Below are 11848 nucleotides of genomic sequence, written 5' to 3'. Positions count from 1 at the left end.
ATAAATCAGTGTGCCTTGTGTAAAGAGGAAGGACACTGGAAAAAGGACTGCCCCAGAAACAGGAGTGCTTTTCACGACCTTGCCAAAATAATGGTTTTAGATGACTGAAGGGGACCGGAGGGGAGCCCAGCTGAACCTCTGGTTAAAATTAAGCTGGGAGATAAAGAAGTTAAATTTTTAGTAGATACAGGGGCGACACGTTCAGTATTAGATACTTGTAAAGGAAAAATTGGAACAAAGACAGCCAATATAAAAGGAGCAACAGGGAAAGAAGAAAACAGGCCATTCCTACAACCCATAGATTTGAAATTTGGAAATAAAATAATTACACATGAATTTTTGTATGTATCAGAATGTCCGATACCCTTCTTAGGAAGAGATTTGTTATCCAAATTAAATGCACAGATTGTTTTTGATGAAGGAGAACTTTTCTTGAAAATACCTGAGTCAAAAACGGGAGAAATCTTGATGATACAAAAAAAGGTAAAGGAACAAGAAATTCCACCGGAGGTGGATTTGGCAGTGATCCCTACTGTATGGGAAACAAATATTACTGGTAAATCGAAACTAGCAGAACCTGTTAAAATAGATTTGAAGGAAGGCGCAGGAACAGCGAGAATTAAACAATATCTAATCAAATCAGAAGTGAGACAGGAATTGAAGAAATTGATTGATAAATTTTTGGAGTATACAATTTTGGAAGAATGTGAATCTGAGTATAATACTCCTATTTTACCAGCCCCCCCCCAAAAAAAAAACAAAAAAAAAAAACAAAAAACAAACAAACAAACAAAAAAAAAAAAAAAAAAAAAAAAAACAAAAACAAAAACCAAACCCTCGGGTGAATATAGGCTGGTGAAAGACTTGAGAGCAGTATATCAAATAGTTAAGGATATTTATCCTGTAGTAGCAAACCCTTATACACTGTTAACAGCGTTAAGGGAGACTTATCAGTGGTTCACAGTGCTTGATTTAAAAGATGCTTTCTTTTGTGTACCTTTGGAAAAGGAAACCAGAAAACTGTTTGCTTTTGAATGGGAAAATCCTCAAACCAAAAGATGCAGCTGACATGGACTAGATTACCCCAAGGATTTAAAAACAGTCCAACTATTTTTGGAAATCATTTAGCTAAGGAATTTGAAATCTGGAAACAGGACAAACCAAGACCTGGACATTTATTTTTACAATATGTGGATGATATATTGATACAAAAGAAAGATTTATTTGTATACAGGTGACTATTGACCTTTTGAATTTCCTGGGACTAAATGGGTATAAGGTATCCAGGAAGAAAGCCCAAATAGCCTGCCAGACTGTGATATATCTCGGCTTTGAGATTTTAAAAGGACAACGACAATTAGGAAAAAAATCGCACAGAAGCTATTTGTGGTATACCTGAGCCGAGAAATATTCATGAACTCAGAGCATTTTTGGGAATGACTGGGTGGTGTCGCCTTGGATCATGAACTATGGGCTAATAGCTAAACCGCTGTACGAGGCCCAAAAGAACTCTCCCTTTGTATGGGGCCCACAACAGCAAAAGGCTTTTGTAGAATTGAAACGTGCCTTAATGTCTGCACCTGCCTTGGGACTGCCGGATCTAACCAAAGATTTCCAGTTGTTCGTACATGAAAGACAACACCTGGCACTGGGCGTGTTAACCCAGAGGATAGGAAGCTGGAAACGACCAGTCAGATATTTCTCTAAACAACTGGACACAGTGAGTAAAGGGTGGCCAAACTGCCTTCGAGCAGTGACAGCAACAGTGATGCTCATACAAGAAGCTCAGAAATTGACTTTGGGAAGAACAATAACAGTCTATGTTTCACACATGGTGATAACTGTCCTAGAACAGAAGGGGGGACACTGGCTGTCCCCCAGCCGAATGATGAAATACCAGGTGGTATTGACTGAACAAGATGATGTGAATCTAAAGACAACTAACCTGGTAAATCCTGCAGTGTTTTTAAGTTCCATACAGGAAGAAGGACGACTGGAACATGACTGCTTGGCTACCATCGAGTATGTTTATTCCAGTCGTGAAGATCTGAAGGATGTGCCATTGGAGCGACCAGACTGGGAATTGTATAATGATGGAAGCAGCTTTATGGAACAAGGAGTCCGATACGCCGGATATGCGGTAACAACAGAGACTACAGTTATAGAAGCAGGAGCATCGGCGAGTACCACATCAGCCCAAAAGGCAGAACTCATTACTTTAATTCGAGCCTTAGAATTAAGCAAAGACAAGAGAGTAAATATCTGGACTGATTCAAAATATGCCTTTGGGGTAGTGCACGTCCATGGAGCTTTGTGGAAAGAGAGGGGGCTATTGTCCTCTCAAGGATCAAACATTAAGCATCAAACAGAAATATTACGATTATTACAAGCAGTTCAAAAGCCAGATCAAGTAGCAATCATGCACTGTAAGGCACATCAGATTGGAAATATAAAAATAATAATTGGAAATAATTTAGCTGATAAAACAGCAAAAAAAAGGTAGCAAAGAAACAAGCATTGCAAATGGCAATAATTCCTTCTAAAACAGTAACCCTTCCTAGGGAAAAACCGAGATATTCAGAGGAAGATGACAAATTGGGTCAGTTATTAAGTGCTAAGAAAAACTTAGCTGGATGGTGGATAACTCCTAATGGACAAGTAGTAATTCCACCTCTTGGGATGAGAGAGATAATTCAAACAAGACATCAAGAATGTCACTGGGGAGCAGAAGCCTTAGTAACATCTTTACGAAAGCAAATAATATCAGTTAAGATGTTGGGAATAGCTAAAATGGTAACTGCAAAGTGTGAAGTATGTTTGAAAAATAATCCAGTGATTAAGAAAAAGGTTCAAATGGGTAGACTGAAATCTGGTACAGAACCTGGAGATTATTGGCAAGTAGATTTTTCAGAGTTACCTAGACAAAATGGGTACCGGTACATCCTGGTAAGGGTTGATACTTTTACAGGATGGCCAGAAGCCCTTCCCTGTCGCACCACAAAAGCAAAAAGAGGCTGTGAAGTGGTTATTACAAGAAATAATTCCAAGATTTGGAGTTCCTATTGGAATTTCCTCTGACAGAGGTCCACACTTTGTGGCTGAAGTAGTCCAAAGTGTTAGCAAAGCATTGGGTATTAATTGGGATTTACATTCATCTTGGAGGCCACAATCTAGTGGGAAAGTGGAAAGGATGAATCAAACGTTAAAACGACAAATAAGTAAAATTTGTCAAGAAACTAGTTTAAAGTGGCCTCAGGCACTTCCATTGGCATTATTACGAATCAGAGTACAACCAAAGAGTGGAACCTCAGTCAGTCCTTATGAATTATTATATGGAAAACCATATGAGTCTCCAGAACCAAATCCAAACATATATGTAAAAGGAAAACAAGATGTGTATAACTATTTGTTTTTTCCAAGGAAAACTTTGGCTGTGATTTGAAGTGCAGTAATTTGGAATAGACCTTTATCCCTGGAAAATTCAGTGCATGATTTCCAACCAGGAGACTATGTCTATGTGAACACTTGGACCTCTGAACCTTTGCAGGAGCACTGGAGAGGACCTTTCCAGATACTGCTAACCACTTTTACAGCTATCAAAATTGCAGAATCGGATGCTTGGATACATTATACTCGAGTGAAGAAAGCACCATAAAGAAGGCATCTACTCCGTGGAGGACTGTGGAACGTGACCCAGAGACTTAAAAATTGACTTTGGAACATGTCTAATTTTGCAGATCAAGTTATGATTGGTTTTTGGATTTTCTTTTGGTTGATAGTGTTGGTGGGATCATGGGATGACTTGGTGAATAGGAACAAAAGACAAATAGAAACAGAACAAGTGATTGACATTCCCAAACAAATGGCTGAGGAAGATGTGATGGTAGGATTAATTAAAGAATTTGCCAATTTACAAAACATCACGCAGATCACTGCTTGTTTACCTATACCAAGAGCAGTAGGTGAATCTATTCCATGGGGAATTTTAACCATGAATTTGACTAACCTGGAACATAAAAATGAGACCAATTATTGTGAACAGAGGCCAGTGACTCAATGGTATGAACAAGTGAAAGTCACTAGAAAACAATGGAAAACTCCAGGTAGTCTGGCAGATTGTGAAAAATTGTTAAATCATGTTTTTACCAAAATAGGGAGATTTAAGAATGTAGGATGGTGTTCTTATGATGAACAATTTAAAACCAATGTGAGCAAAAGTGTTATGGAATGGAAGTGTAACGAAACTGGCCAAAGCACCCAATTAGTAGACCAGTGGGACTCTATATGGTCTATGTCCATATTTTCCCATTTTCAATATATATCAAGAACTCCTTGGTGTTTTACATGGGATGGAAAAGTTTTTTCAGTATTACCCTGGGTAGATGATAGGTCAACTACATTGGGAGAGAAAGAAAATAAAATAGTGCCATGGTGGAAATGTGAAAAAGTGTATGATTGCAGTAATGCAGACTTAGTAATCCAAAGAATTCCTCTGTAGGCCACTGTTTTAAAATTTGGTTGTTTTTGTCGAGGTCTTAAGAATACTCTAAATTTAACCAGCGCTTTTACAGTCAGAAGAGGAACTTTGTTTAGTTGTAGAAAATCTACTATTCGAAGTCCAGGACATTTAGTTTGGGCATTAAGTGATGGAACCTGGACAACACACCTACCATTAGATGGTAAGGTGAAACAAATCACGTTAGGCATGCCAACATTGTGTCCAATCTGGAAGAAATCACCATTTAAAGGATCTCTAGAGAATTTAGAATTGAAACGAATAAAGAGATCAGGGATAAATAATGATGTTTGGAATGAACCATCTACAGGAGTGAAAATTGGCTGGGCACTGGAATCACTTTTAAATCCTATAGCTTCATATAGAAATAGAGCATGGCTCTATCATTTAACTGGTCAAGTGGAAAAATTAGCAAACGTTAACAAAAAGGGGTTTAAGGAATTTAATATATAATTACAGGCGACCTCCAGAATGACTTTACAAATAGAATGGCACTAGATAGGCTCCTGCTTAAAGAACATGGAGTGTGTGGATATCTCAAAGATAAACTGGACCACTGTTGTGTCCACATTCCAAATGTCACTCAGGATGTGGAACATGATCTAGACCTATTGGGAAAAAAAAATTGAAAAAGAAACTGAAACAATTCAAAAGGATATGTCAGAAGATTGGTTTGGAAAAATTTTTAACAAACTGGGATGGAATTTGAGCTCTTGGATACAATCTATAATTAAAACTTTGTTTCTGTTGCTAGTTGTCTTTTTGATGAGCATGCTAGTATAAGCATGTCTGAAGAAACAGTTTACTAATAGAATTGCAGTGAATCGTATGATTATGAGAGAAGTACCAACCATTTCACCAAGATATGATCCATCACCAAAATATGTTGAAACAAAAGATATATGAATAATGTGAAAGTATTGAAATGATGATTTTCAACACTTTCAAAGGGGGGAAATGTTATCGATTTGTTAATAAGTTAAGATTGATTGATTATATTAGATTGATTGATTGATTTTATAAAATCATTTAATAGAATTAAAATATAGAGGAATAAGAAAATTTTTATGGAAAATTTACAGCTATATAGTAGAAGTAGTTATGACATCTTTTGTACGTCCTGTACCAAGGCTAGAAGAAGGGCCTGGAACTATTGTGGAAAAACTTAGGTAATAACTTTAGGGTTGAAAGGTTCCTTTGTACTTAACCAGTCTTCTTTACGTAGAGGTGCATTGAAATGTCAGAGGATGAGATTAATGGGAACTGGGGAGAGTCGACTGGAACAGCTTGTAGGTGCCTGCCAAGAAACTGTGAACTTTAGTAAAAGGTAATTCCGGCAGGGGGAGATCGCGACCACCGACTCATATACCACCTACCCAAATCGTACCCTAGACCCATTTCTAGACCTTTCTAAGCTTTACTGCGCAGAAACGGATATAGGAGGAGAGTATGTAAATGATTTATGGGAAATGTTATGATTATGCATGAATATTTAATGAATATGTATGAATAAGTTCTATATATGGAATCTGAGTGTGGGACCTGGTGTGCGCTGATCGTGAGAGGACTCGCTCACGCACCCGGCCGTCAATAAAGAAGTGTCTGCTTATCTACATCACATTGGTGTCGATAAGTTCTTCATTCCGAGATTTCGGTAACACAAGCATCAAAGCGTTTCACAGATGGGCCAGGTCCTGCCTTTTGAGAAGGGAGAACCATGACCACCATCTCCTGTGCTCCCAGAGCTTCCCAAAAGCCACCCAGATGGTTTCTGGCAGCAAGTGCCACCTTGTCTCCGGTTTTCAACCGCTGCCTGACAGGCGCTTCCCCCTGCCCTCCACCAGCACCAAGGGGAGGGATGGCTGTGGCTACCACCAGTACCGTTTCCTGAAGCTGTTCTTTACACTTCTTCATTCTCCCTTTGGCCAGTTGGTCCTGGGTAACCTTCAGTCGCTCCTGTAGTTCGCTTGCTGCCTGGCCCCGGTTCTTTCTCTTTTTTTTTTCCTAGTTTTTCCTACATGGGAGTCAAAAGAAGGCATCTGCCTGAGTCTCCCTTGGCCGTCTGGTGACACTCCCCCCTCCAAAACATCTCGGGTCACCTCAGGTCTCCACTGAGCTGCCTCGGTAGCCACAAGCCAGCGATGCACCACTGCTCCAGCGGCGTGCTCAGAGGCTCTACCTGGGAGGTGTCCTTTAAACACCCCTAAAAAACCCAAATCCAGCCACACCCCGGTGACAACAACAAAGCCACAAGCTCTACCTCCTGCACCAAGGGCTTCAGAGTCGAGAGGGAGCACCTACGTCCTCGTGAGCACCCGCTGGCAGGGGCCACTGGGTTTCCTCTCTCACCTGAGGCTACCACCCAGCACGGTGCACCACCTAGGCTTCCCCCCCCACCCTCACAGCCGGGGGGAGCAGGTTTGCAGGCGCTTGCCTGACCTGCAGCTGCTCCATCTGCCTCTCCAAGGCTGCCACTTTCATCTTCCAGCTCTTCCTCAGCTGCTTCTCTTGCTGCAGCACCTCTGACTTCTCAGAGAGCTCGTTCATCAGCTTGCCGCACCACTCCTGTAACCTGGCCACCTCAGCGTTTTGCCTGCACCAACAGAAGCAGCGTTATTGCAGCCCGCAGGCCAGTCAAGCATCCCTGGCGTTACCCAGGGGGAACACATCCTCCTGTGGGCCTGATAACAGGGCTTGAAACATCTCAACGGTTGTGTTGGCCTGCTTCTCGGACACGCCTGGTCCTTCAGGGATGGGGTGGAAGGAGCTGACACATCAATTTCAAAAGCTCCGTTTCCATCACAGGAGACATTCCTTTCTCATGAAATAGAAGACGCAAGGATCTGTGTTCCCAGACACAGGAGGAAGCACTGTAAGCAGCTGGAGTCTGCTCCGTAATTAATTGACCACTGTTAATCACCAGCCATTTCAGACTTTCTACAAAAAGAGAGTGCCAAATTCTTCCCCCTAGCTCCTGGTTGCTCTGTATGCACCAGGCAGGTCTCGGTTCTCTGCAGCACCGCTCCCATCAAAGAGCCAGCGACATTTCTTCTGAAGTTGGTGAGAACAAGCTCTCCGAAGTGTGGAGAAATGCTGCAGCGCCTTCTGGTCCCCTCTGCCCCCTCCGCTAGCATCAGCACAGGTGACTCCAAAGCAGAGAGGGCTTCCCCTGCCCTTCCACTTGGGAAAAGCATCCTTGTTTCCCCTGCCAGGCCCACAAAAGCCATTTGGCAATCTCTTCCTCACTCCCTCCTCTACCTCCAGCTAGCTGGGGCGTCTGTAGAAGCACCCTCAAGAAAGGGGGTGGCCAATCATGATGGACAGCCACCCCCAGGGCTTGCCAGAGGGCGGCCCCAGGCTCTGCCCCCCACCCCCACCACTAGTCTTACTTGCTCTCCATCTGACTTCTGATCTGGCAGAAGGCATCGCTCAGGATGGAGTTCTCCTGCTGCAGGCGAGCCAGCTGCGTGTCAGGGCCATTCTCCAGCTGCTCCTGCAGGGTGCGGATCTAGGGAGAGACCAACAGGGGTTAATGCCGCCGCTGCCAGCCCCTCAGCTCTCCCCTGAGGAGCCCACTCCATGAGCAAGAGGGACTGGCAAGGAAGCCACAGCGAGGTGTCTGCTGATGCTGACAGCCCCTGCGGCTGCTGCATCCCGTGAGGATGCTCCCACATCCCTCTTCTAGCGTGAGCACCACGGCTCAGGAGCACTGCGGGGCTCTCGCCCCTCCCCGAGGCTCTGGTCCCCTCGTCCACCTCGGTCTTCTCCAAAAGACCAGGCAGCTGCCACCGAGGGCCAGCCGGCAGCCAGTGGAGGAAGCTGCAGAGCACCGCGTGGGGCTCACCTTGCCCTGCAGCTGCTGCGTTTCGCTGACATGGTCCTGGTAGCTGGCCTGCATGCGTGCCTGCACCGCTGCCATCTCCTGCTCGCGGGCCAGCAGCTGCTCCTTCAGCTTGCCCTCCAGGGTTGTCGCCTTGGCCCGCTCGGCCGCCAGCTCCTTCGAGGAGAGAAGCCACCCGGTCAGTTTCAGCGTAGGAACTTCCCTGCTTTAAGGGGACTCGAACCAAGTGGCCTCCTAGCTCAGAAGACTTTAAGAAGCGTAACCCTTTCGGCGCTGCCCCCAGGCCCAGCTACACCGTTCCGCACTTACATTTCCTCCTGCATTAAGCTTTGGGCTCAGTGGCCACTGGATGCCACTGTTGTTCCACATTGGGCCAGCTAAGAGACAGGAGTGAGGGCCTGGAATTTTATTCCCCTCCCCGGCCCCAGGATCAACATCATCACATCAAGTTTGCGGCAAAGCAGGAAAACTAAAAAAAGAAAACACCCCCACAAATGAAACACAGACTCCCCCTCCGCCCCCTGCCAAGGCAGGGGTGCTCTCTTGGCCGGCTGGGTGATGCCGTGCCGCTGTCCTGGGCTGCCTGCACAGGCCGGGGTTTAGCGCAGCACTCAGTGCACAGGGTGGCTTCGCCCTCTCCTCTCCTGCCTGCAGGCAGATGGACCTGCTGCAGCAGGGTCCTGGCGGCTGCGGGGCAGGAGGTGCTGAGCACGACGCGCCGGGGGTCCCTTCTGACTTCAACACCCAACGAGAGGTGGAGGCAAGGGGCTGAGTCAGGCAAGGGGGCTGTAAATAGGATCAGGCTCCTTAAAAAGCGACTGTTCAACACCTTCTCAGCTCAGGGGCTCTGCCAAGAGATGAGAAGGGCTTTATTGTCCTCCGTAAAGCAGCAGAAAGCTGCAGTCTCTTACAGGCATGGCTTTAGCCCGCTCCTGCTGCGGCTGCCAACAGGGCACGTGCCTCCCCGGGCTGGATCAGGCCCAGGAGAGGAGCTCAGGTGGGCATCTCCTCCCCTTTTTGGGGAGAAAACAGCAAATGAATGAAGGGCCCAGAGAACCCCTGGGCTTCACCTGCAAGGGGGGGTAAGACGTGGGGAGAGGGAGGCACACGGCGAGCCGTGAGGCGCAGAGCCTGTGCCAGGGGTGCCGGGAGGGCTGCGCGGCACTTACCTGACTCAGCTCCTCCACCTTGTTTCTGGCAGCGGCTGCAGCCTCCTGCTTAGTGGCGCGCTGCTTCTCCTTCTCCTCCAGCTGGCGTTTCAGGACAGTGACAGGGTCACCCTTCTGCTTGGCCTGCCGGCACAGGGTGGCACATCAGCGGGGACCACCACCTCCGCATCCAACCCCTCCACCCCACACGCACAGGGTCCTGCCCTCTGCTCCAGGGGAAAATTCAGCTCCTGTCTCTAAGGCTGACCCTCGGGGGACAGCCTGCCCGAAAACGGGCTGCCTTCACCCCTCCGCACCCCCGGAGGCTTGGCCCAGCCCTGGTGGACACGACGCTGCTGGCAGCCCTACCGTGTGCCAGGTGTCCTGGACGATGCCCGCTTTCTCCGTCAGGATCTCGATGAGCTGCTGGGCCTCCCCCTCGCTGAACACCGTGCTGCTGACAGTGGACACAAGCGTCTTGTAGGGCAGGTAGAGGGGCCCATCCGAGTCCGCAGGTGCTGGGGAGGAGAGAGGAGGGGTTGGGAGCGCTCGAGCCAACGGCAGGGCTGAGTAGCATCACCTCAGTTGACTTCAACCCCATAACTGCCATTTCACGCCAGCAACCGCCCAGATTTCCACAGCCAAGTTTGATACCTCTCTAACTGAAAGCAACGTGACGAGTGCTGGGGACGGCACCCACCACAGACAAGTGTTCCCTGAGCCAGCTGCCACCTCTGCCTGGCTCTGCTACTGCTCCTGCCGCCCTGCCACCACCCTCCATCACACTGAGCGATTCCAGACGGAGCTGGGCACGCTTTGCTAAAGCCAGGGAGCAGAGACATGGTGGGCATCAGAAGCTGGACTCCATCGTGACACAGCCTCGCTGGGGGACTGTCGCTCCACGCAGCGGTGCCAGTGATGCAGAGCAGCAAGGTCATCTCCTGCCTTTCACCAGGCAGGTTCGTTCCAGCTCTTTGCTAAGGGAACGAGATGACTCCAGCCCTTCTCCGATCCCTCTGCCGGCTTACCCGACGGGGATATATGCAGAGGAACTTGGCCTTACCTGGCTCGCTCTTCTTCTTGGATGCAGCCACCTTCTTGACAGGTCCATTATGCTTCTGCTCCTCATGGGCTGGAAGAACATTGCTTTTCTTTATGGTGACAGAGCTGACCACTGGAGCACTTTGGTGCGCCTCTGGGACCTGTCCATTAGGTTTCTCTTGATTTTTCTTTCCTTTTCCTTTTTTCTCAACAGCTTCCTCTTTCTTCTTTTTCTCTTTTTCCTTCTGCTGAGTCTTCTTAAGCCCTTTGCCTTGCTTGGCCAAGGCCTCCTCAGAAGGACGGAGGACCTTCTCCACGAAGGTGAACACCAGGAAGATCCCGATGGCCGATACCAGCATCAAACCTCCAAAGAGCACAACCTTCAGCATCTGAGGGTCATAGACACCCATCCTGCCTTATTCTTCTGTGCCTGCAAGACACCAGAACAACAGTTGCAGGAGCGGTCTGCAAACTGGGACCATGCGCGGCAATCAGTTAGCTGAGGGGAATTTGCTCGAGCTTGTCTAGACAACAATTAACATGATGAGGCATGTTTGCAGAGCACAGGGGGGTGGGAGACGGATGGCGCCAAGGATGGCGCCAAGGAAAGGTAACACCTTGCTGTTGATTGCTGGTAGTTAACCACCAATCAGGGATTGCCTGGTATGCAGTGCTTAGCTTCAAGAACCAATTAGTTTGAAATGCGCAGCTTTTGAAAGTGTTTATAAACTCGTGTTTCTGTACAATAAACTGACATTTGCTTGCATCAAGCTGCGTCCCGTCTCTTCATTCGCCGCAAATTGGTGACCCCGACGTGATCCGTTTAAGGATCTATAGTGAAGGGCTCTCGAATCGCCTATCTGAGCAACATGCAGCGAATCCCACAGAACTTTGAATGATCTGCTGAAAGGAAGCAGGAGCCGGCCAGAAATCCCTCCGGAGTTGAGAGGTGAGCTGTGGGAAATCCGTAACGGGGAATCAGGCTTCGTCCCCAGAAGGAGACGTTTATGAGCTTATGAAAGGTATTCTTAATAAACATAAGAAAAATATCTCTGGGCAAGACCTTAAAGCAATGCTCAAGTGGGTGCAAGTAAATATGCCCGCAGTGACTGCATCTACAATTTTTACGCGGGAACTTTGGGACGACACAGGGGTGAAATTATGGGATTCTGCGACAAAAGGCAATATTGAGTCCCACCGTCTGCTTTCTTCATGGAGAGTTATTTTTGAGACTATGAAAGCAGAGGAAGGAGAGGAGGAGGAATCGCAAGCTCCTATAGCTCTTTCCTTATCAGCCTCTAA

At 47.0% G+C, this 11848-nt stretch overlaps 1 protein-coding gene across 1 annotated transcript; it reads right to left on the bottom strand.

Moving 5' to 3' along the window:
• Positions 1-6175: 6175 nt before the first annotated feature.
• On the bottom strand, positions 6176-10956 carry LOC308058076 (ribosome-binding protein 1-like; the record flags this gene model as incomplete). Its single annotated transcript, XM_080412084.1, has 7 exons — positions 6176-6530; positions 6956-7109; positions 7906-8024; positions 8361-8513; positions 9527-9649; positions 9875-10023; positions 10569-10956. 7 exons carry the CDS (start codon positions 10954-10956, stop codon positions 6417-6419), a joined length of 1200 nt encoding a protein of 399 aa, XP_080268210.1. The 3' UTR covers positions 6176-6416.
• Between the last annotated feature and the right edge of the window lie 892 nt (positions 10957-11848).

Source organism: Falco punctatus (assembly GCF_963210335.1).
Source record: "Falco punctatus genome assembly, contig: scaffold_23, whole genome shotgun sequence".
Taxonomy (NCBI): Eukaryota; Metazoa; Chordata; class Aves; order Falconiformes; family Falconidae; genus Falco; species Falco punctatus.
Note: the sequence above shows the minus strand (reverse complement) of the source record. Positions and strands in the feature narration are given on the sequence as shown.